Genomic DNA, 22,413 nt, shown 5'->3' with positions numbered 1-22,413 from the left:
AATTGGAGGCTGAGATTGTTTCGTTGTGTTTGTCTTTAAGAGTCTTTGGCGGTTTTCGTACAAACACACAATTCCGCTCTCCAGGTAGCATTTATAGTCCTGCTTTGTTCGTCTCCAAACATCAAAAGGAGTTTTCTTGTCAATTCAGTCTTGAGTGAAGCCGTCGTGAAGGCACGATGCTGATGCATCCCAATCAATTGTGAACCTCACACCACAATGTGAGAGGTGATAAGCAATTAGGATCTAGGAAACTATGTTGTCCTTTTGGACTTCGTTTTTGAGCAAAATTCTATTTGGTTTACCAGAAAATTAAAGTTATCCAGTCATTATTCAAATACAAAGTTGGGAATGTGTAATTCTATCTATAGCTTACAAATCACACATCGCTGAGGGGCTTTTTTTTTTTTTTTTTTTTCCAACAATCAAATTGGTCTTTTTGCTCTTGGAAAACCTCAAAATCCAAAACACAGAACATTGTGTTAGCTGGTGTGGCTACTTTGATGCATGTGTTCCTGTGCTATGTAAGCTTCCTGATTCCATCATTCATTTACTCTTACCTTCTCCCAAACTAGACAATTTGTTCTGTATGGACAACAAAGTAACCAATGTGCAGCCTTGTTCTTAGCTATTTGCTTTAGCACATAGTGGAAAAGTGGCACTGAGCCCTGTTTGCATTCTCACACCATTCCGCCTGTCAGCCACCCCAGCTGTGGTCCACCAGAATTGAGAAATACTACAGAGGGGCGCAAGTGACAGAAGGAGCCAAGCTTAAATTACTGTTATTTGGCCAGAAATGGAACCAGCACCATCTTTCAGAGTTGGTCACGTCACAGTTGCCATGCACAAATCCGTGCACAGGAACACATATAGCAAGAACAGGAGATTGAGTGTGGATTCATTCAGTTATTTACAAAAAAAGAACATGGAAAAAGCCAACCCTGCTCTTGAAAATGTGATAATAATTTCACTCAATGTTTTGATGGGAATAACTCTCATTCAGAGGCTTGAACAAGAATCCTCTTGCAGGTAATATTCATCCTTTGGGCAATTTAGGTTTAGTAATTTGCTGTCCTACCACCTCTCACAGTTCCCAGCTATCTGTGAGCGAGGCTCGACACAAAGTACGTCATCCATTAGTTACAAACGTTATTAAAATGTGCAACAAAGGCACAAATAGGTCATGGAAACCTACGTTGTGCTGTCATGGAAACCAGTACATGGTACGAGTTACACTGGTGCGGCGCATTCACCTGCTGGAGCTCTACACAAAACACTTAAATCAGAATTATTTACAATACAGAGACTCTACAGGTGCCTCAACCCTGCATTACATCACCAGGCTCCACTTCACAACATGGAGGGAGGGGAGTGGTGGCATATCACCCCCACAGTCCGGGGTCTATTTATCCAAATTTAATTAGGCTATCGCTCATCTAATTTCTATATATATATATATGGCACCGGCATGCATAATGAAGACAGTTTGGAAAGCGAGTTATTTGGCAGGTGCGCAGCCGCCTCATTTGAAAACACAAGTGCAGTGAGTCATCTGGAAATGGAGGGCACTCAGGCAGACAAGACCGTGCCACAGAGAGATGCTCCAGTGTTGTTGATTATGCTGTGCCCTGCTGTGGATCACTATTACTCTAATATTCAGGTGCAGCGCGGTTGCTGTCAGACAGTAACAGAGTGCCAGCCCACTAATCAATAGTGACATGAAACAAAAACATCTCTGATGTTTTTGCGTTCCTTCTGAATACCTAAGCCCAGTGCTTCCAAGTCATAGAAACAATGTGCTGTTGTTCTTAGCAAGAAATACTTCTCTGCACACAATCTTTATGCGATTAATTATAAAACTCCTAATTTGATGATCATGTCAATTGTGACTAGGTTTGTTGATTTGAGAGTGTATGTGATCTAACCCTTATCACTTCCTTTAAAAGATTTGAAAAAAAAAAATCTGTATTTATTTTTTTTACATGCAAGCTAGGTACATTTGGGGTAGTTTGTCTAATGAAGCTAAATTTGTTGATGAGAATTTTTCTGAGCGTCTGGCCATACATGGAACTACAGCTTTAGGAGCATAACAACAGTAGTAATTTTGCAATAATCTAAAGTTAGAAAGACTAAGGTCTGGAATCAAATTGACAAAGAGTTACAAGATGGTCTATTCGTCTGGTTTGTTGTAAATAGTTTGTTGTAAATAGATTGATTGGATTTTTTTTTTATTGTATATTTTGTAACTACTGTATAGTTTCACCAGCCTTTAACTGTAACTATAACTACTGTATAGTTTATTTTTATTCCTCTATTTTCACTTTTTGTATTTCTTTTTGACTGCTGCAACAGCCTAGTTTCCCAATTTGGGATCAATAAAGTTCAATCTAATCTAATCTAATCAAAGTTAATAGTGAATCAAAGTATAATTTTCTGGATATTCTTAACAGGCTAGAACTGGGTCACTGAAGTCATAATTGGTTGGTCCCACAGCCTCACAGTCTCTTTGGAAACTGAAGTCTTGTGGCATTTATCTTCTGCTCCTGATCAACAGAGGCTCATTGATATGCTGAGGGCGTGTCTCTTCACGGCTGCATATTCACTTGTTAAATTTTTTATCTCATTTTCAAAAGCTCCATGCTGATTAATGCTATATCAGTGAGTCCCACCCTCATGTCAACATTTGTTTGGAAGGCTAATAATGCAGTTAAGCCTTGTGTTATTAAGAACGTGTGTTTCAAAATGAAACTTTAAATGTTGGCATTCTTAGAAATAGAAAAATAATTCTAAGTTACGTTATGATGATGCATCCGTTATGATTATCATTACACAAGTGCTTTGGCAAGTCTTGCTCTTATAATAAACTGCACACATTGTTATGCAAATATTCAAATCAATTTCCCCACTACAGGTTAACAGGCACCTAAGAGGCATGTTATCCCAAAATGGCACCACATTTACTCTACAGTATTAGAGCAATTATTTTAGAATAATTTTCTCCCTATGAATAGATGTGTTTTAATCTGACAATTTATCAGAAAACATCAACAATGCCCCAGTGGATATAATAGCTCAATACAGTAATGCACTGGGGCTCATTCAAAGAAGAGACTGAAAGCATTTTAGCAAGGCAACGCATGTGTCAGGAGACCATAATTGAAGAGAAAGTTAGTTTATCAAGCACTATAAACTTTGTTAATAAACATGGCATTTGGGCTTATTTCCATATTAAAGGCCATATGACACATAAAGAATCAAATTACCTGCAACCATTTATTTCCTAAAAAAAAACAAAAACAAAAAAAGATGGTTCATTAAGATAAAAATGAAAGGTTGTTTTCTTTCTTTTTTGGACCAAAAAGGATCAGCCAGAGGCAGAATGTATATTTATTATTTGAGAAATAAAATAAGAAACATAATTAAAGACTGTGTACAAAACCAAGTAAAAGGAGGAAATGTTTCTTTGCTACAATGTTTTTCTTTATGTTATATTTTTTTTAATACACTGGTTATTATGGCAATCCCTGGTGTAAACAAAACTTTAATACTTGTTGCTGGTCAAGGAAGGCTTGTGTTAAGCATCATTCATTAGATTGCAGATTACTTTTGAACCAAGCTGAAAATCTTACAATTTATTAATTTTATAGACATCAATTTAAAGTGTGTTAATAATGTAAAGAGCAGGTCAACGTGTCTACAGTAGAACGTGGATATTTTTCTTTCTTTCCCATCACTGATTGAAATGGCAAACCCACACGTAACAACTTTCCTTTTTCACCAGTCATCTGCAGAGTTAATTGAGCCTCCCCTGTTCAGTTCGCTCTATGTGAAGGGAATACATGGCGTGCTTCTGTCGTCTACCTTTCCTTTGCTCGCCAGCTCTCTCCCTGCATATCCCTAAAATGTCCCCTGCTGGGGATTCTATCTCTTGGTTCCTTTTGAAGCAGTGGCCTCTCTCTGCCTCCATTATCTTGTAATTTGTGAGGGATTACGCTCTGGAGCACACACGGTCCACCCCATTGCTTAAGAACTGTGACAGCTTACAATAATTGCCATGCTAATTAGCGAGAACTAACCCTGTGAGCCTTCCCTCAACAGACCTGAATTGATGAATATGCCATGTTAACGTCTGTGTTGCTGTAACTCTAGCCACTGATGGTGATGACCGACTAATATGTGTGGACAAGAGAAATGTAAAGGCGGTTGTTTTTGAACAAAATAAACATGTATCAAATTTATTTGTCTGCTTCAGGGTTTAGGTAAGTGTAGAAATCAATGAGAAAGTGAGAACAGGAAACATGAAGAGCCACAATACAAGTCATGACAAAAGGGGTCTCTTTGTTTTGGCATTATTGTTTAAAATAACACACAGAGAATGATTAGAAATACTAACAGATTGATGTGATAAGATGCTGGAAGTTACGGTGCCAAAGGAGATGGAGCAGATTTTAGCCTTCACGGTTTGTCAGTCACAGTTTTCTGCAAAGCCACCAGTCACATCTACAGGTCCACTGAGCTTTGCTTAGCCTAATTCTCCTCAGTTTCAGGACTTCCCTGTGAAGCTATTCTTCCAGATGCTTCACAGCTGCTGGCCTCAGTTTGTTTGTTGGTGAGTCCATTTAAATACCTCAGCTTTGAGTCACAGACATTGGAAAAATTTAGTGGTTAGACTTGATGTTCAACAATCCCCAGCATATTTTTGATTTTGCAGCTTCATGCATTAGCGTTGTAATTGAGGTTTCCCTATCAATATATGTGTTTTTTTCTTATGGGTGACTAATTAACTCATCTTTGAATCTCTCCTTGAGGGATGACTTGCAGCCAAAACCTCATGTCATCCTGTCTGATTTGACCGTCACTCAGGCAAGTCAATGGTCTGAGGGACTTTCAAAGCCATTCAAAAAGAGTTCCTTAAAATTAAATCCTCAAGTTCTCTGTTATGCTGTTTATCTCCTGTTGAGATTAAAACAAATCATCTCACCAGAGTGGACACAAAGGAAGAGTTTCCAAACAAAAATGCATCCTTGAAATGGTTTGATTTGGTTCAGTCGCCTTAGCAACTATGCAATAGAACCCACAGTCAGCAATCAAGGACAAAAACACAAAAGTTCTGGACATTCCATTGTGGTCCTCATGAAACATCGAGCCACGTCATCAAGTTGCCACACAATACTGCCACAATAAATGGAGAATCACCACGCACTAAAATACAGTCACTTTCGAAGCAAATAACTTGACACATATAACCCTTTCACGTCTGCTTTGTTCCTGATAATAACTAATAAGTAAATGTGAGAAACACTATTGCCCCCACTGCAAGTAATAATATTCATTTATTTATTTATTTTTAAAGGAAAAATAATTTTCCTACTTTTTCCTTTTTCTTGGCATTATTGTCGTCACTGTTAGCAGCAGCTGCTGCTGCAATCTTGGTAGTATCACGAGCTGTTATTTGTGGGTATTTCTGAAGCACGCGTGTGTGACACACAACTCCGCCCCCGCGTGCACCTGTTAGACAGCCTCTCGGTCACGTGACGAGCCCTTGACATCCTGCTCAAGTTTCGACTCGGCGGCGGCGGCGGCGCTTCTTGTTGTTGTGTGTCTCCCAAACTTCTGTGAGAGCAGCGGACCAAAGTTTAGACACAACAGGTTGGAGACTAAACGAATGCACAGCTCTCAACCTCTAAATTCGATTATTCTCGCTCATGCTACAGAAGTAAACTTGAGGCTCGTTTGAATGTAATTATAGGAGCTCTCGCCACTTTGTAATCACTGAAGAAAGCTAGCTTGGTCGCACACAGGTCGGTTCGGGCTAGCCTAGCCCTCCTCGGGCCGCCCGTCCTCCGTCACATTTAAAGTTTAATTAGATTACAGTCGAGGTAAACCAAACACACTGATACAACAAATAAACATGCTAGACAGAGCTGATAAATACAGTCTACGCTGCCATCCTTCCGTTGTCAGGTGTGAATGGAGGCAGACACACCCGAGGAGCAGCTCCTCCTTGACGCTAAAGAGGGCGGCTGTCCTCACATCCAGCGGCTCCTTCAGTCCAGGCTTGACCACGGCCTGCCTCTCGACATCAACTGTAGATGTAAGCAAAGCGCTTCCTGGATTATTATTATTATTCATTCATTTATTTATTTATTTTTAAATCGTGTTTGTCTCTGCCACTGCAGCCAAGTCTAAAGCCAGCTGTGGATGGACACCCCTTCACCTGGCCACAAACTTTGGGCACAAGGACGTTGTGGAGGAGCTCCTCAAGGTAAGGAGGTGGGATGTGTGTGTGTGTGTGTGTGTGTGTGTGTGTGTGTGTGTGTGTGTGTGTGTGTGTGTGTGTGTGTGTGTGTGCGCGCGCGCGCGCGTGCGCGCTATATATGCAGGCAGTGAGGTTACTTTTAGAGATCCACTTGCAGGCCGGCGCTGATGCCAATTTGCAGAACAACATGGGTGACACTCCCCTTCACAAAGCAGCCTTCACTGGTCGAAAGGTAAAACAATGAATTGTCACTTGGTCTTGGAGGTCTTTTTCGTTTGTGTTGAATCCTTCAAGTGACGTTAACCAATGGTCAGACTTGTTGCTTTGTTTCTAAACTGAACCCCTCAGGAGATTGTGCTCTTGCTGCTGCGGTACAACGCCTCCTCCAGCATAATCAATGGAACTGCGCAAATCCCCAAAGATGTGACGGAAGATGATGAAATCATTACAATGCTGGAGGGTATGAAGGGATTGGACTTTATTCCCTCCCTTTCTCTCAGTCCTGCAGCTCTTGCTGTTTTCCCGGTCTTATCAGAGTGTTTGCTTCGCACAGCCGCAGAGAGAAGAGAGACACGGCGGCTGGAGGAGAAGTTACTGGGAGCGGCCAGAGAAGGAGACCTCTCCGCTCTGTCTAACATGGTCAGGAAGTGATCTGATCTAATGTGCCAACTTGTATTACAGTTGAAAAACCGTCACACTTCATGTCTTCTGCTGTCTCTCAAATTGTACGAAATACACAAATTTATATAAATTCTTCTCGCAAAACTTATCTGGCCTACCTCAAAAACTCAGCTTGTATTGGCCTGGTATATTTTGACTGGCCAAAGACGAATAAGTCAGTGTAAATGACTACTGTCTCCGTATGAGTATGTTTTATTTTACGTGTAGTTGGATTCTTGGACTCCTTGATTTCTTTTCTTCCTGCTCAACTTCATCATGACATCAGCTGAGTGGGAAAGACGAACCAGACATCCACTGCAGGGACTCAGTGGGGAATACTCCGTTACACTGTGCAGCCTACAGAGGGCAGAAGCAATGCATCATAAAGCTGCTCAAGTCTGGAGCTGACCCCTCCATTAAAAACAGAAATGGTATACTTTTTACGCAATACTTAACTGCAGTAATGTCAACTGTGAAGGTCTGTGATTTTTTTTTTTTTTTAAAACCTCACGTTTATTTTTTAATGCAAAAATTCAAACGTACAAACGACAATCTTTGTATGGCTGACTGTGTTGTAGGTCAGACAGCTTTAGACCTGGCCTGCAGTGAAGAACTGAGACTGATTCTCGCAGCCTATCAGGACAAAGTAGGTACAGATAAGTAGTTCAATACTTAGGTCTCACTGTGCTGCCAATGTCATTTTTTTTCTTAAATGATAATGTGGACACTGTTGTCTTGCAAATGGCAGGAGTATTTTTTCTCGGCCATCTTATTGATTGATTGAGGTCTAATGACAACTCAATCCCCATTTACTCCTCCTACCATTTAAAAACATGGTGAGTTTGCAATGGTGTAATGGGGCTGGGAAGTGGTTGGAATTAAAACCAGAGACAGCAGTGAAGATCAGACCTGCTTCTGCTTGAATTGCCAACAAGCTTGGCACAGTTTCAGTACAGCACTGCAGAGTCATGGTAGAAATGAAACAGGAGACTCAGCCTTAAACTGTTCTTTAATATGGTAACAATACATTTAAAGTGTATTGTTTGCTTTTTATCAAAACAAAGTTGCATCACTGTAAAGATCATCTTTAGCCCACTGCACTAGAGTCCACTTTCCTAAATATTTGATGTATGAGATCTTTATTGACGAAACAAAACTGTAAACAAATGTATTTTTTGCCCACAAAGGATGTGATACAAGAAGTGCAGAAGATTGAGGGGCCTCTTTGGAAGGTACGCAGATGCTACGGTTTTCTTTTCCCCCCTCATTTGTCAGGCAATGTTTTTTCTTCTGACTTATTGATATTTGAAGGTATCATCAATATTTTCTGTTTTGACCGTTGGGGGTACTTAAAAAAATCTTTGTAATGACTTGGTCATTTTTTTCTGCATATAATGCCTCTAAAATGCTATCATTTATTTGAAATAACATTTTATCCTCAATGTTTGGATACTTTGTGGCATATTGAGTATAATCTGAGTGTTTCTATGAGTTACATGAGTTGCATTATGCATTTGTTGTGGTCTTACTCTTTGAGAGTTCACGCTTTCTCGGTTGGCGAACCCACTGGGTGGTCATTGAAGATGGAACTCTCTCCTGGTACCGCAGACAGTGAGCTCTTACATTCTTTCTATATTGACATTGATATATTGAAAGAGATGTCTTAATCTAATAATGTACTGTATTATAGATTGTATATATATAATCTAATATAGCATAATGGATGCATAATGAATTAAAAGCATAAATGAAAAGATCATCCTCACGACGAAGCCTACCTCTGCGTCCTCTGCTCTCTCTTCTAGAGCTGATGCACAAGCTGGTGTCAGAAAGCAGGGCTCCATTCCTTTAGCACAGTCCTACTGCATGGTGAGTAGAAGCGCACAGATGCTCTGTGACTGCTGCTGTGCTGATGTCCTGTGGAGTTTTTGTTTTTTGGTTGTTGTTGTTTTTTCCCTTCATTCCAGGTGAAACCATGGGATCATTGCTTCTTCATGCTCAGGTGCTTTGATGACACTGTCCATTCTTTTAGGGTGCCTTCAAAGACGGGCTCAGTGGCAACGAGAAAAGTGAGACGTGACCCTCTTGTTGTTGAACACTCCCTCCTTCCAATCCATTTCTCACTGCCATCTATCCCATAAGGCTGGCCATGTTAAAGTGACTGGTACTTGTGCATTTAGAGATGGATGGATGCGTTTGAGGCGCACGCTTGCTTGGGCACACGCCAGGGCATCCAGGAGAAGATTGTAGACATTGTAAATGGTGACAACAGCTCAACTGTGAAGAGCCTCTCCCTTGCCCTTCAGGTAAAAAAAAAAAGAAAAGAATTTGGTGTTGTTTTAGTGATGGTGCATAAAATGTGGAATTGCAGAAGTAAGATTTTAATATAAAGCCATTCATCTGGTCCTTTGCTCTTGCAGGCAGCCAATACACTCCAGCAGAAGCTGGAGAGTCAAGTGTCAATATTTGCGACCATGGTGAAAAATGAGGAGAAGTGTGGTAAGTCCTAGAATTTATCTGAGACCAACGCTGTTAATGACACTGTACAATATATCTTAACCTCTAAAAATGTTTAGGACATTTTATAGTGTGTAGGAAATGCAAAGATAGCTTTACACATTTCATTTCTAGGGATATTGGAAATGCTAGCGCTTTATAAGCGCACACTACAACAGGAAATGGAGGAGACTGAGAGGCTACTACCTTGAGCCTACCTGCCATGATGATCCGTATGCATTTCTTTTTAAAGCAGTGGCAGCCCCCCTGCTTCTGAAAGCCAAAGAGACCAGCGGGCTCTCCAGTGAAACCTGTGCTGCACTCCAGCTGTGCCTTGAACTGCTGTCAAACCAAGAGGAGGTTAGCAAGCAACGTCGTGGTCTCAATCATTTCCCACCATCACATCACACACAATTTCATTTCCTCAGCACCACAGAGGCTTTCAAGTTGATCTCGTACTATATCTTGTGCTCCATGTAATTTCCTGGCCAGTTTTATTTTCTTTTTCTTCAGGCTGCTGCCAATGTCTGAATCTTCATCTCATTGACTGTCTGTCGTACCCTCGCACGCTGCATTCCCCGTGGCAGGATAGGACGATGTTAAGTGATTGCAAAATCCCCCGGCCCCTCCCCTTTTCTTGTTGGTTCCCTCGACACATGCTAGGTGTGAGGTGTGTGTGAGCGGACGCTTGTGACCGGGTCCATCTGTCCATGTTGCCGTGCACGTCGGACATGCAGGAGGAACTGTGTGGTAATCACTGGCACGTCTGTACTAAGGACCCCGACGTGATCCACATTTATGCTTACGTCTGCATTCAGCCTGCAGATCCACACACACACACGCACGCACAGATACCCGCGCACATGCACACGCCTCTTGGACTGGAATCCACACAGTCCTGCTCCAGGGAAAGGCTGAGCATTAAGCGAGGTAACTCTAGCGCGTGCACATTCAGACTCAGCCGGAGACGCTTCATTCAAGCTCACACTGGCTAAATACGCGCTCGCAGGCACTCGTGCACATGCCAGAGCATCTGAGCACCAGATGAAGGAGAGACACTTACAGCACTCTGCATACAGGTACAAACCAAGTCCGCTTCTTGTCTCCTTTATGTCTTTTCCTGTTTTTCCGTCATCAGCTTAAAAACAGGCTGTCTTTGCATCGTACCTCCCAGAGATGACTTCTGTTGTTGTGTTTAAAGTTTGGCACACAGGAAATTAGAGAGAATATTCTGCTGTCTGTTTGCTGCTCCTCCGTTTCTGGTGTGTTCAGAAGAAGAGGCTGTGCTGATACTCTATGCTGAAAGGATCATTCCCAGTTTAGTGATGTAGACAGTGAGCAGATTCAGTGTGGTGCTAGATGCAATACTGTTGTTTGCTGTTTTTTCACAGTGAGTTGGCCCTCCTATTTTGTATATCTGTCAAAGCAGAGGTGCAGAAGTGAGGGAAATACATTTGAAATAGTGTCAGTCAAACCTGTCCCAAGCACTTTTAAAATGATTTTGCCACAGGTTCCGACCCAAATCTTCTTTTTTTTTTATTCTCTTGTTATTCTTTCAGGTTTGAGGAGAATTTCAGTGTCTGAATACAGCAGTACTAGCATGCTCATGGTATAGGGATATGTGGGGAAATGGTGCCCTATCAGCCCAACACTAGTGCCATGGAGACATTAATATAGTTTAAAAAGCCCTTCCTGGCTTTTGGCTCCACATGCAGATAAGTGAATGACTGAGTCTCTACCAACCTGCGAGGACGTTCTCAGCTGCCCATAATGCTGCACAACAATGACTGAACATGGCATGTTTACACAGGAGTGTATGCATTGCCAGCTCGCATTATCTCGGTATGAATTGGCAGCAGCTGCTCTCCTGTCACAGGGATTAAGTCAGCAGTGTTAATACAAGCAGGCTAAAAACATCAGTGGTCTCATATTATTCTCATATCATAGTGTCATATTAATGGGCAGTACAGTTATTTGTGAAAGGAAAGGAAAAGAAAAAGAACTAGTATACGGAAAAAATGCATCAACAACCATGTTACATCTCCTGGTCCGATTAATATGGAGCCACCACGTCGACTAACTGGATTATATTTCACACTGCTGAGATTGGCTGCATTAGGCAGCATTAACTCTAATCCTGTATTCCCATTGTCCCAACACAGATGCCTCTATTTGCTTTGCTGGCACTTGCATGTGTGTGTGTTTTTTTTTTTTTCTTCCTGGCCTTAATATACAATACCCATGCTGTTCACTATCTGCCAGTCAGTGGTGCCATATTCCTGCAGTGAAAATTGCCTGGCTTTGAGACGACACAGCAAGAAATTGATCCTGCGTCTTTATACGGGGAAGGAAGATGGGGGCTGCTGATAGACAGTGTGGGACAACCAAACCTCCAGTGGATTGTGGCAGCGCCACGCACATTTATAAACTCAACCTGGGCAGAGGGCTTTTACAGCTGTCAAGGCAACAAACAGGCTTACAGCATGAAACCTCTAAGTGGTGACACACAGATAAGCAGAGCTGTCAGAGCTGAAGAATAGTGGCGCAGTATCCTTTTTTTTTTTTTTTTTTTAATCCCTCGTGGATTGTTGAGGGCAGAAATTGTAGATTGACCTTTACCTCAGCCATCGCTGCGGGAGCTAGCTACCCACTGACTGTCACCTCAGACCAGCTAGACTAAACTGGGGCTGTTCTCGGAGCTCCTCGCGAGGGTTCCAGCCTTCACAGCTCATGCAAAGGTTTGACAAGTAAAGTGCGTGTATGTTCAGTCACCCAAAGTTTGTCAATACGCAGAAAGGTGCCAGGTCAACGTATCAGTTTAGGTCAGTTCACAGCACTTATATTATGACTGAAATAGAATGATTGTCCCTTTCTTTTTTTAGCCAGCAGCTGCGGTGGAGCTGTTTGTACCCGCGTGTGCTCAGAGATTCCTGTTTCAAGCCCTGGAAATGTGCTTTTTAGGAGCGAGAACACATAGAGCAGAAAGGCTGCACCCCTCAGGGGGAGCCGGCCAAGGAGAGGCTTCCCTTCCAGGCTGCAGAAGCTGCTGCTGCACACAGCCTGAACAGAGCTTAAAATAGAGCATTTGTACTCGGGCGAGAGGATGCAGTGGGAGCTAAAGAGCTGGCTGGGATGGTCGCACAATAAAAGTGTTCAGTCCTTGCATGGGCTCTTCAGCCAAGTGGCTGCGACGGGGACTGTTCACACAGAGCTGAGCTGCCTCCCACGTGGCTGGCTCACACACTTCACCAGCAGGATTGTTTATTTCTTCCGGCATATGTCAACATGATCTTGGTAGCCAGTGTCATCACGATGTCAAGAGGGTGAAATTGTTGGGTCTGGCATCCTCAACCGGAGGTCAACATTGACTGAGAGGAGCTGGAAAGATTTTCAATTACATGTGCAGTGCTTTGTCTGCTTTCAAGTAGACGAGAGCCCCTGGTCGACACAGAGCAGAGGGATTTTTGGATTAAAAGGGAGCGGCTGATGTGCGGCTGGAAAGGTTAGGAGTTTCAGCAAGTTCAGCGACTCGTGTTGCTGAAAATACACAAATAAGTTTTTTTCTGGTCGGTCCTGTCTGCCTTTAGTTCACCTAGTTGTATTCTTTTTGTAATTAACCGCTAGCTCATTTGAAGGTCTCATACACCCATTTTTAGATGTGTATTATTACTCCATTGGAGTAATTATTTATCCAAAAACCTTTCACCAACAAAGCAGCAGATTTGCTCCTCTCCTGTGAAAACACTAAAAAAGTTTCCTACTAAAGTTTTCTGAAACAAATCTGCTTTTTTTTGGGGGGGGGGGGGGGAGTGGGAAAAAATAAGGCTGCCAAACGGTGCTATCACAGCATATGCCAAGAAAAATCATCACATCAACAAACATCCCCAATTCACTCGATAAAGATGCCAAAATATGAACACATTGGATCTTTTCATTCCAGTCCCCAGCTGGCAGCCGTATGACACATCTGATTGTTGGGAAACATCAGTAAACAATGATGATTGGCGGCAGTTATACGGAATGCTGCTGATTTTTGGAACAAAACTCTTGATGTGATGACACATAATAGCAGTGTTTATGCTGTCTTTGGCGGATAAAGTGAGGTATAGATGGTAGGATTCAAAGAAGTCTTCGGCTCTGTGCCGCTTTCTCTCATTTCCTCTGCCATTCTCAATCTCCCATTTCCCTCCATACAGCTTTCGTATTGGCAGTTTGCACTGTTTTTGTTTTATCAATTACTGCACAACAGTTTGTCCATCTTTTGTGGGCTGGCAGAGGATCCCGACGTTAGACAACAAGAAACAGTGATCTGGTCTGTCGCACTGTGGCCCGGCTCAGGTTGCCCTGGAGGGACACTCTATCCTGGCTGAGACAGGGGTGTTGGTTTCCGACTGGACGAAACCAGATCTTTGGACAGGTTCACAACAAAGAAACACACACACACACACACACACACGCACACGCACAACGTGGCACTGACAGAAACTGATCCAAACTTTACCAATCAAACTCTTTTCCTGTCACAGGTTCACCAGCAGGGCGGTCTGCTTTGTTTGCATATTGGATCAAATGTATATTCTACATATGTGTGTGTGTGTGTGTGTGTGTGTGTGTGTGTGTGTGTGTGTGTGTGTGTGTGTGTGTGTGTGTGTGTGTGTGTGTGTGTGTCTGTACAAGACGTCTTTCATCCACCTTTGCTGTGCCTGTGTCCTGGTCACCCCAGGTGTGGAGTCTGAAGGTGGAGCAGGAGGTGGAGAAGAACAAAGCTCTGGCCGAGGCGCTGCAGGCGTTAGCGACTGAGCAGCACCAACTCCAGCAGTCGCTGTGCAGGAGCGGCAGGTCTTCCACACTCAGCATCCTCAATGAAGATGATTTCTTTGATGCTGTGTCAGGTCAGCGCCTCCTCACTAAACACTTTGTGTTGTTTTTTTCTGCTGTGCTTTGTTCAGCTAAAGGCCTCTTTGTAAAATCAGACCTTTGTGCAAACATTCAGGCACAAGTTCATGAGATTCTGTTGCATATGTTCAGTTTATACCATTCCTGTATATACTTAGTGAACAATGCCAAAGTTAGCTGGGCCAGACTTGGTCTTGGCGCTGTCAGCTGACACTCGGGCAATTTGGCAGCAGACGCAAGCTTCGTTTGTGGCCGCTCATGGCCGCTAACATGAACCGACGGAGCTTTTTCTGTCCGTTTGAAGCTGTTGGCAGCTCTGTCAGGTGCCGTGTACTCCTCCGTCACCTGCTGCTGCTCTGATGTCAGCGTGCTGCCTCCACCAAGGATGCATAAAGGCCAGCACGAGTTTTAAGTAGGACGTTGTGCACAAGTATATGACCAAAAAAAAATAAAAATAAATCATGCAATGCTTTTCTGAAGTGATGGTGAAGTTTCTCTATGGTGCATAAACTCCAGTGTTCCTGGTGCGATGCATCCACTCACCCTTCCCTTGCTTCCCTTCCTTGTGAGGGAAACAGACAACAAGTCCTGATAGATTAGTGTCTTGTGTTAGTCTTCCCAAACACACTAGTTCACCATCATGAACAATGGAAGAAAGGAAAGGAAATGAGGCGCACAGTTAACTTGGAAATACTGCCCTCTGTTGTATTGCACTGCACTGTCGTGCTGTAGAGGAGAGCAGCGATTATCAAATTAAAAGCTTCTCAACAAAAGTTTCTTCCCAATGTGTTTTGAAAATGTATGAACATTTTCAGGGATGAGCTGATCAAATGTTTGTAACAAACCAGCACCAAGATCTTTTGATTTGGGCCCTTTTTCTTTGCAACACTGCTACTCCAACACCTGTGTTCATGGTAGCACCTGCGTCACCAGTGTCAGTAGTGAGGGAGGAGCCTCTTCCACCAGACGCTGAGCAAACAGTGCTGAAGGAAATGATTGTAGCCTCTCATTGGAACACGATTCCCAGGTGGGGTTTGGCGGGCGGTGGGTGGGAGGAGTAGGAGGAGCGGGAGGTGGAGGCAGTCCAATAGGAACAGGAGCGCACAGGTGCTTGTTTTGCAGACAGTGTTTAGTTTAGGCTGGCGCTCTCCTGAGCTCGGGGTACCATGTGTGTTTGTCTGCTCTCTGCCCCGACACGCTCGGCATGACCCTGCACCTGGCGCACCTGGCCGCCGCCGTCCCGCAGACTCGGACTCGGAGCTCTCTGTGAGCGGCTTCCTGTCAGTGGCCAGCCACTCCTGCGAAGAGGACGAGGGGAAAGACGCCTCCCTTCTCCACCGCCACAGCGCACTCGGGGGGCCCAGCGGCATGTCAGGGGAGGGTGGCCATGGCAACCAAGCGGCCCAGCACAACGGAGTGGAGACGCACAGGTGGGCCGCGCTGCGGATGCGATGCTTGTTTTGTGTGGGGCAGGAGATGAAACGCCGGAGTGCTTCGCAGGCGTTTTCCAGCCGGAGCACGTCTCAAAGCGCGGCGCGCGCAAACTGGCAACGGGGATGAGAGACAATTTCTTGTCTTCTTCTTGATTTATTTTTTGCAACTCAAACTCTAGCAAAAGGTGGCTCTTTCGGAATGCAAATCTGAGGTCGTAGCCCTCAGTCTGCAAGACCAGAGGACGGCGTAATGGGACACCGCCGCTCCGACTCTGCTTTTGTCATCAGGTGTTTTTCTTTGCGCTCCCAATCCACAGAGAATAAATCAGACTGTTTGTCATTACACGGCGCGGCTCTCCAGGCTAACAAACACGGTCGTGCGCTCAGTAGGGGTTCGTGACAGTTTGACAATTTCTTCTGTTTTCCTGCGGCAGCCTGATTCTTGCCGATGGCCTCCGCGTCTCCCTTAATCCAGCGACTGAGCCATGAATAATTTAGCCTGCGCAGGTTTAGCATAGTGGTTGGAAGACAGGGGCGTGCTTTAGCTGGCTGCTTGACCGGCCGTCAATATTTATGAGGGGTTGGTTTATTTGGCCTGACTTTTGTCTTTTAAAGACACGGCCATGGAAAGTGCAGCTGTTTGAAAATTGTCTCAACCTGAAGGCATCCTGCAGTGACTTCCCTTCACGGCTGGTGACCGTGAAGTTTAAGCTACATGCAGTCAGTGTAATATTTCTGATTGTTAAGTTAGGATGACATGGAAAAGTGTTGTTGGGAAAAGACAAAAATCAAAGTTAAAATATTTGCCGTTCAATATTTAAAGAAATTCTGCATGACTGCATCAATTCCCTCTGATCCCCCCCTAAAATATCACTCCCAGATTGTATTGACATGTAACACACTTTTAAGGTAAAGGTTCTTAACTTGTTTATTTATTTGAAAAAGATTCCAGAAAAGACAGCCACAAAATGAACATATATATGAAGAATCTTCCAGAATCCAAAGCCGGCCAGATGAAGAGTCTGGCGTAAATCCCTGCACTGCCGACTCTCTTTATTTAGCTGAAGTAATCACTTTGTCTTTGTGATTGTGTTGTTCCCTCTGCACTTTGTGCCAGGATGCCATCTGTCTTGACACTGCGTATCTGTAAAGCAGACCAAACAATGCAGTTTAGTTTTTGCCAAGCCAGGTAGAAAGCTAGTTCAGAAAACTTTTAATTATGTTCTTTTGAGATTTTGTCCATCAGTCGACCATATGCTCATTTAAAAAAAAAAAGTGTCTAATATCATATTAACTATACAACAACCGTGTTTTTTTTCCATTGATTTTTGTTCTATAATCACTGTTTTCTTCTCTTGTTCTGATTCGGCTCCTCCCTCGTTTCTGCCGCTTTTTCGCAGAACTTGTCTGCCGGCTCCCATGTTCTCCAGGAACGACGTCAGCATCTGGAGCATCCTGAAGAAATGCATCGGCATGGTGAGAACAGACGGCGCCCTATAATCCCTCCTAGACCTGATCCGTGTTCGTGCTTGGAGACGTTGATGCTCGACAGTCGTTTGACACAACTTTTATTTGGACCAGAGCAGAACAACCAGAGATTTTCTTCAAAAATCTTTCTGAACAGGCTGCAGTTTACTTCAGATGAGTGCATGAGTGATTCTTTTATTCTGTTAGTTCTAATTATGCGTTCGAATAGTGAGGATCAGTACAGTACATTTATTTTTTTTAAATGTTCCAGCAAAATTCTTTTCAAGATTTTTCAAGCTTAGTAATTTTCTGGTAAATGCTGTTTGGGAAATTCATTAGAAAAGTCATTACCAGTATCATGCACCCTTCACTATGATTGAAATGTTATTTTTTTCAATGTCAAAGCTATTGCTCCTGTGTGAAAAAAGAAATGTTGAGTGGTTTTGCACTCGACTTGTGCAACATATATTGTACATGGAGGAAAGAAAAATACATTTTTTTTTACTACTACACATGCAAAAATATAAATCAATTTATTATTGTCCACTTGCTTGCTCGCTCGGCTCTCTGGCAAGCTGCAGATAATAGAATGGGGCTAAACTGGTAGTGAACAGATCCATGAAGGTCTCTGAATCCATCTTCTTCCAGGAGTTGTCCAAGATTGCCATGCCTGTAATATTCAACGAGCCGCTGAGTTTCCTCCAGAGGTTAGCGGAATACATGGAGCACACCAGACTCATCCACCAGGCCAACGCTGCTACCGACTCTGTGGAGAGGATGAAGGTACCGCTGTGCTTAGGTTGACTCTTGGAAACAAATCGAAGGCAGGAGGCTTTAATGTATTCGGCATTGTCGTGAAATCCCACACCTGGCGTCGTCCCGCAGTGCGTCGCAGCGTTTGCAGTGTCAGCCGTTGCATCGCAGTGGGAGAGGACCGGGAAACCCTTCAACCCTCTCCTGGGAGAAACCTACGAGCTTGTCAGGTGAGGCAGTGAGTGTCGGCGGGTGTCGGCAAACGCACAAACCACGTGTTGTAGAGCAGGGGTGTCAAACGCAAATACACACAGGGCCAAAATGTAAAACTTGGACAAAGCCGAGGGCCGACATTGATATTTACTGAAAGAAAACTTCCTCTAGAGAGAACAGTGAACCTTTTTATATAGACCCAAACTGGCTTTGCTTCAACCTGAATATGGAACAAGCAAAGCTTAATACTAGACAATAAATAACTTAATATTGCACACATGCAAAACCCAATTATATATGTATATATATACATATATATATATATATATATATATATATATATATATATATATATATATATATATATATATATATATATACATATATATACATATTATTATTATTATTATTATTTTATTTTTATTTTTTTAAAAACTCATCAAAATAAATAAAATGTAAATTAAAAAAAACAGACTTCTGATTTGAATTTCAACAGTAACATTTTCCCCATTGGCTAATTATAAATTTAAAAATATAAATCAACAATAAACCAGTAATAAGTCATAATAATATATCCTTCAATGAACGTCCTGTCCTGATTGCTGTGCCAAAATACCAGCAGGGCATTCTGAGATTCTGAGCATTAGCCATGCATGTGCTGTGTAATACTGGTGGGCCAGATCTTGTAGTTATTTTGTATTTCCTTACGGGCCAAATGTAATCACACTGCGGGCCAAATTTGGCCCGCGGGCCAGAGTTTGACACCTATGTTGTGGAGTTTCCTGTGGCGTCAAGACACATTTCTTTTCCCGGATCAGAGAGGACTTGGGCTTCAGGTGGGTGTCTGAGCAAGTGAGCCATCACCCTCCAGTCAGTGCCTTTCAAGCAGAGGGCCTGAAGGACGACTTCATCTTTCACGGCTCTATCTACCCCAAGCTGAAGTTCTGGGGAAAGAGCATCGAAGCCGAGCCCAAGGGGATCATCACTCTGGAGCTGCCCAGGTAGCCGCACACTCTGCGGGCTGCAGCCCGGCTTCGTCTCGTTTCCCCCCCCGTCAACCGCAGTCTTTTCCACAGGTACAACGAAGCCTACACCTGGACGAACCCCACCTGTTGTGTGCACAACATCATCGTCGGTCAGCTTTGGATTGAGCAGTACGGCAGCGTGGAGGTGATCAATCACAAGTAAGAACAGCCAATTCCACTTTGCAGGTGCCGTCCTCGTTGGCAGCAAGTGCACGCACGCCCGACACGCTCGCCCGCACAGCCCTGGGGCGTGAACGTCTGCGTCGTGTTTGTGTGGTGATCCACTTTCAGATTCGGCCTATTGATCAAGGGAGCAAAACTGGGACGGTTGTTGTTGGAAAAGCAGCGCGGGATAATTAATTTTTGAAAGGCTGAGCCTGCCGAGGAGGGAGTTGTGAAAGGGAATAGATTAACAGTCGTGTCGCTCTGTCGCAGGACCGGGGAGAGATGCAATATCACATTCAAGCCCTGTGGCCTCTTTGGGAAAGAGCTCCATAAAGTGGAGGGTTACATCCTAGATAAAAGGTATTTCAACCAACACTTCCATTATTCAGCCGATGTTTGACATTGCCTGAAAACCATGTTAATTTGTAATTATTCAATTAGTGAAGACAATCTATTCTGCTGTGATGTTCCATCGCTTGTTTCCGCCCCTGCAGCAAAAAGAAGTTATGTGCGATCTATGGCAAGTGGACTGAATGCCTGTACACGGTGGATGCTGCCACATTTGATGCCCACAAAAAATCTGACAAAAGGAACTCGGAGGAGAAGAAGAGCGCTAAACAGGTAAGTCCTGCCGACGGCGTCCCGTCTCGATCGGGTGGAACCTCGCGCTAAACGCTGGCTTGCACCCCCAGCAGAGCAGCGTGGACGAGGAGCCGGAGGAGATGCCTCCGCCCGACGCCGAGACCGTGCAGGTCATCCCAGGCAGCGAGCTCATCTGGAAGATAACGCCGCGGCCGCACAACTCCTCACAGGTACCAGAGGGGCTGAGGGAATGAAAAGCGCCGCAGTTCATATTCCAGATAAAAGAAATTCAGCCTCGGCATCCGGTGGGTTTGTTGCTTCATCGTCTGTGTTAATCTCTCTGCCAGTTCTATGCATTCTCCACATTCGCTCTGCACCTGAATGAGCTGCACAAGAGCATGGAGGGAGTGATTCCTCTGACTGACAGCCGCCTCAGACCTGATATCCAGGCCATGGAGATCGGAGACATAGGTACGGTGTGCAAGGCTTCCCTATGAAGTCTTTGTTGCACCACCACCACCACCACAGCGCCACCCGCTGGTGTTCAGGTGTCATGATGTCATGATTCAGGTGTCTGTGATGATTGATGGTCACATTTTGCAGATCTGGCGAGTGCCGAGAAGAAAAGACTTGAGGAAAAACAAAGGACAGCCCGGAAGAACCGCACTAAATCTACAGATGAGTGGAAAACAAGGTGAGTCCTTGTCTCACATGATGTCATGATGCGGTTTGGCCTGTTACTGATTTATTTTATTGGCTGTTTTATTTTAAGTAAACGCCCCCCTGTTGTCTTCTCTTGCCTGCTGTGCTGTCACCCATTTTATTCTTGACAAGGAACGCTGCCCTCGGCCCGAGGTCTGGTTCAAAGCTTTGCAAAGATTTTCATTTCTTTGGTGTGAAGTGTTGCACAGCACCGCCCTCTTCTGGGAAAAATGTATAATTGCATCATGTCTATCAGTGACAGACGTTTGTCTGACACTTGTCTTCAGACGTTTGTGTGACACTATTAAGCCCAAACGATTCTATTTTTGTGTAGGCTGTGTGTTTTTATTTTTATTTTTTTCAGCAGCTTTATTATGGTAGTCCAGTTAAGTTTTCTTTTCCTCTGATTAATATTATTATTATTATTTCCACAGATGGTTCCAGCAAGGTGCTAACCCTCACAACAAAGCTCAGGACTGGCTCTACTTGAAAGGCTACTGGGACAGAAAGTACACTCTGCTGCCTGACATATACTAATTATTACATATACTATTATTAGACATTAAGAGATGCATATCCACTTTCCCTGTCAGACTAGAGGGTTTAGCCAGAACTCTGTAGCGCATGCAAGAATCAGTGCCCTTCAGCAGGTAAAGCTGTAGAACTTAATGAACCCAACACCTTTATTTTTTTCATTAGAAGTGTGAGATAAAAAAAAAAAAAAAAAAGCATAGTCTGATCATTTTGATCTCAGAAAACTGTAGGTATGTTTCAGGAAAACTAGAACGTGATGATAGAAATGTTACATGGGAGGATGCAAAAGGGCATTTTCTGTTTTAGTTTGTCCATAATTCTGGTTAAATATTAAAAGGCCCAAGGTGTCAGATTCAGCAGCATCTCATGGCAATAAGAAACATCTGTTATCTGTTATCTGTTGATGTAACTATATATTCTTATTAGCACATAGAAAAGAAACCGCCATTTGTTTCTTGTGACTTTGAGGAAAAGAATCATGCATTTGTATTTTTCCTTTTCCATTGCATGGGTATAAATCCCTAAAAATGCTACACATTGGACCTTTAAACAGTCACCCTCAGCTGTAATGAATTGCAGGGTGAAAGTATAGCCCCTTTCATTTTTTATTACATGGATGTCACACCTACACTACTTGTTTATGGGTTGTAGAAATAAATGTTGCAGTTATCATGGACAAAACTACAACAGTTTGTCACAAAAGTTTGAAAAAAAGAAAATCCTGATTATGCACAGTGTAGTTTGTGTGTATATTTAGAGCAGCAGCATTACACATGAATCTACCTGAATGTAGTTACAGTAGCACCTTTTCTACCCGTACTAAAGCAGGGACTGCAGCTCAGCATTCACAAGTTTGAACGTGTGTGTGTGTGTGTGTGTGTGTGTGTTTATCTTTGTCTCTTGTAAAAGCCGTCACAAAAGAAGCATGTGCATCACTCGGCCTGTGTGAGCCCTGGATATTCTTGATATTCCTCCCTGTTGACGGGTAGTTTTCGGGTTCATTTCCTGTATTGGCTTTATTTATCAGAATTTCTACTATTGCTAAATAAAGGCTTATTAACTACACTTCTAAGCAGTTTGTTTCATTGTGAGAGTCTCACACACTCAATGTTAACTTGCTTTGGAATCTTTTAAAATGAAAGACCTGAAACCGTTCAAAAGTCATCACCTGGCTTGAAGCTCATTTCTTCTTCTTCTTTCTTCTTCACTCAGTTCTTTCCTGTAACTGATG

The 22,413-nt window shown here is 43.3% G+C and overlaps 1 protein-coding gene across 2 annotated transcripts; it reads left to right on the top strand.

Annotated features, from left to right (window-relative positions):
- The first annotated feature begins 5,511 nt into the window (after nucleotides 1-5,511).
- Nucleotides 5,512-22,247, top strand: LOC142885209 (oxysterol-binding protein-related protein 1-like). Of its 2 annotated transcripts, none has more exons than XM_076021451.1 (28): nucleotides 5,512-5,876; nucleotides 5,962-6,091; nucleotides 6,177-6,262; nucleotides 6,414-6,488; nucleotides 6,605-6,716; nucleotides 6,810-6,895; nucleotides 7,203-7,347; nucleotides 7,495-7,562; nucleotides 8,104-8,148; nucleotides 8,454-8,527; nucleotides 8,722-8,785; nucleotides 8,884-8,985; nucleotides 9,097-9,222; nucleotides 9,337-9,415; nucleotides 9,666-9,772; nucleotides 14,136-14,304; nucleotides 15,555-15,738; nucleotides 17,142-17,217; nucleotides 17,857-17,991; nucleotides 18,094-18,191; nucleotides 18,993-19,175; nucleotides 19,251-19,358; nucleotides 19,635-19,724; nucleotides 19,859-19,985; nucleotides 20,060-20,176; nucleotides 20,294-20,417; nucleotides 20,550-20,640; nucleotides 21,083-22,247. In XM_076021451.1, the coding sequence occupies exons 2-28, from the start codon at nucleotides 5,968-5,970 to the stop codon at nucleotides 21,183-21,185; spliced, it is 2,898 nt and encodes a 965-aa protein (XP_075877566.1). In that variant the 5' UTR covers nucleotides 5,512-5,876; nucleotides 5,962-5,967; the 3' UTR covers nucleotides 21,186-22,247. The 2 variants fall into 2 exon arrangements, with proteins under 2 accessions (XP_075877566.1, XP_075877567.1); XM_076021452.1 differs by having other exon boundaries at nucleotides 5,551-5,646.
- The last annotated feature ends 166 nt before the right edge of the window (nucleotides 22,248-22,413 follow it).

The sequence above is a fragment of the Nelusetta ayraudi genome, unplaced genomic scaffold, assembly GCF_046127955.1.
Source record: "Nelusetta ayraudi isolate G7.1 ecotype Tasmania unplaced genomic scaffold, CSIRO-AGI_Nayr_v1 ptg000011l, whole genome shotgun sequence".
NCBI classification, from domain to species: Eukaryota; Metazoa; Chordata; class Actinopteri; order Tetraodontiformes; family Monacanthidae; genus Nelusetta; species Nelusetta ayraudi.
This window is presented reverse-complemented; position numbering and strand designations above follow the sequence as displayed.

Coding starts and splice junctions, on each gene's coding strand:
- LOC142885209 (XM_076021451.1), top strand. CDS start 5,968: ATGGAGGCAGACACACCCGAGGAGCAGCTCCTCCTTGACGCTAAAGAG. Junction 8,528..8,721: donor CTCTCCTGGTACCGCAGACA/GTGAGCTCTTAC, acceptor TCTCTCTTCTAG/AGCTGATGCACAAGCTGGTG. Junction 18,192..18,992: donor GAAACCTACGAGCTTGTCAG/GTGAGGCAGTGA, acceptor TTCCCGGATCAG/AGAGGACTTGGGCTTCAGGT.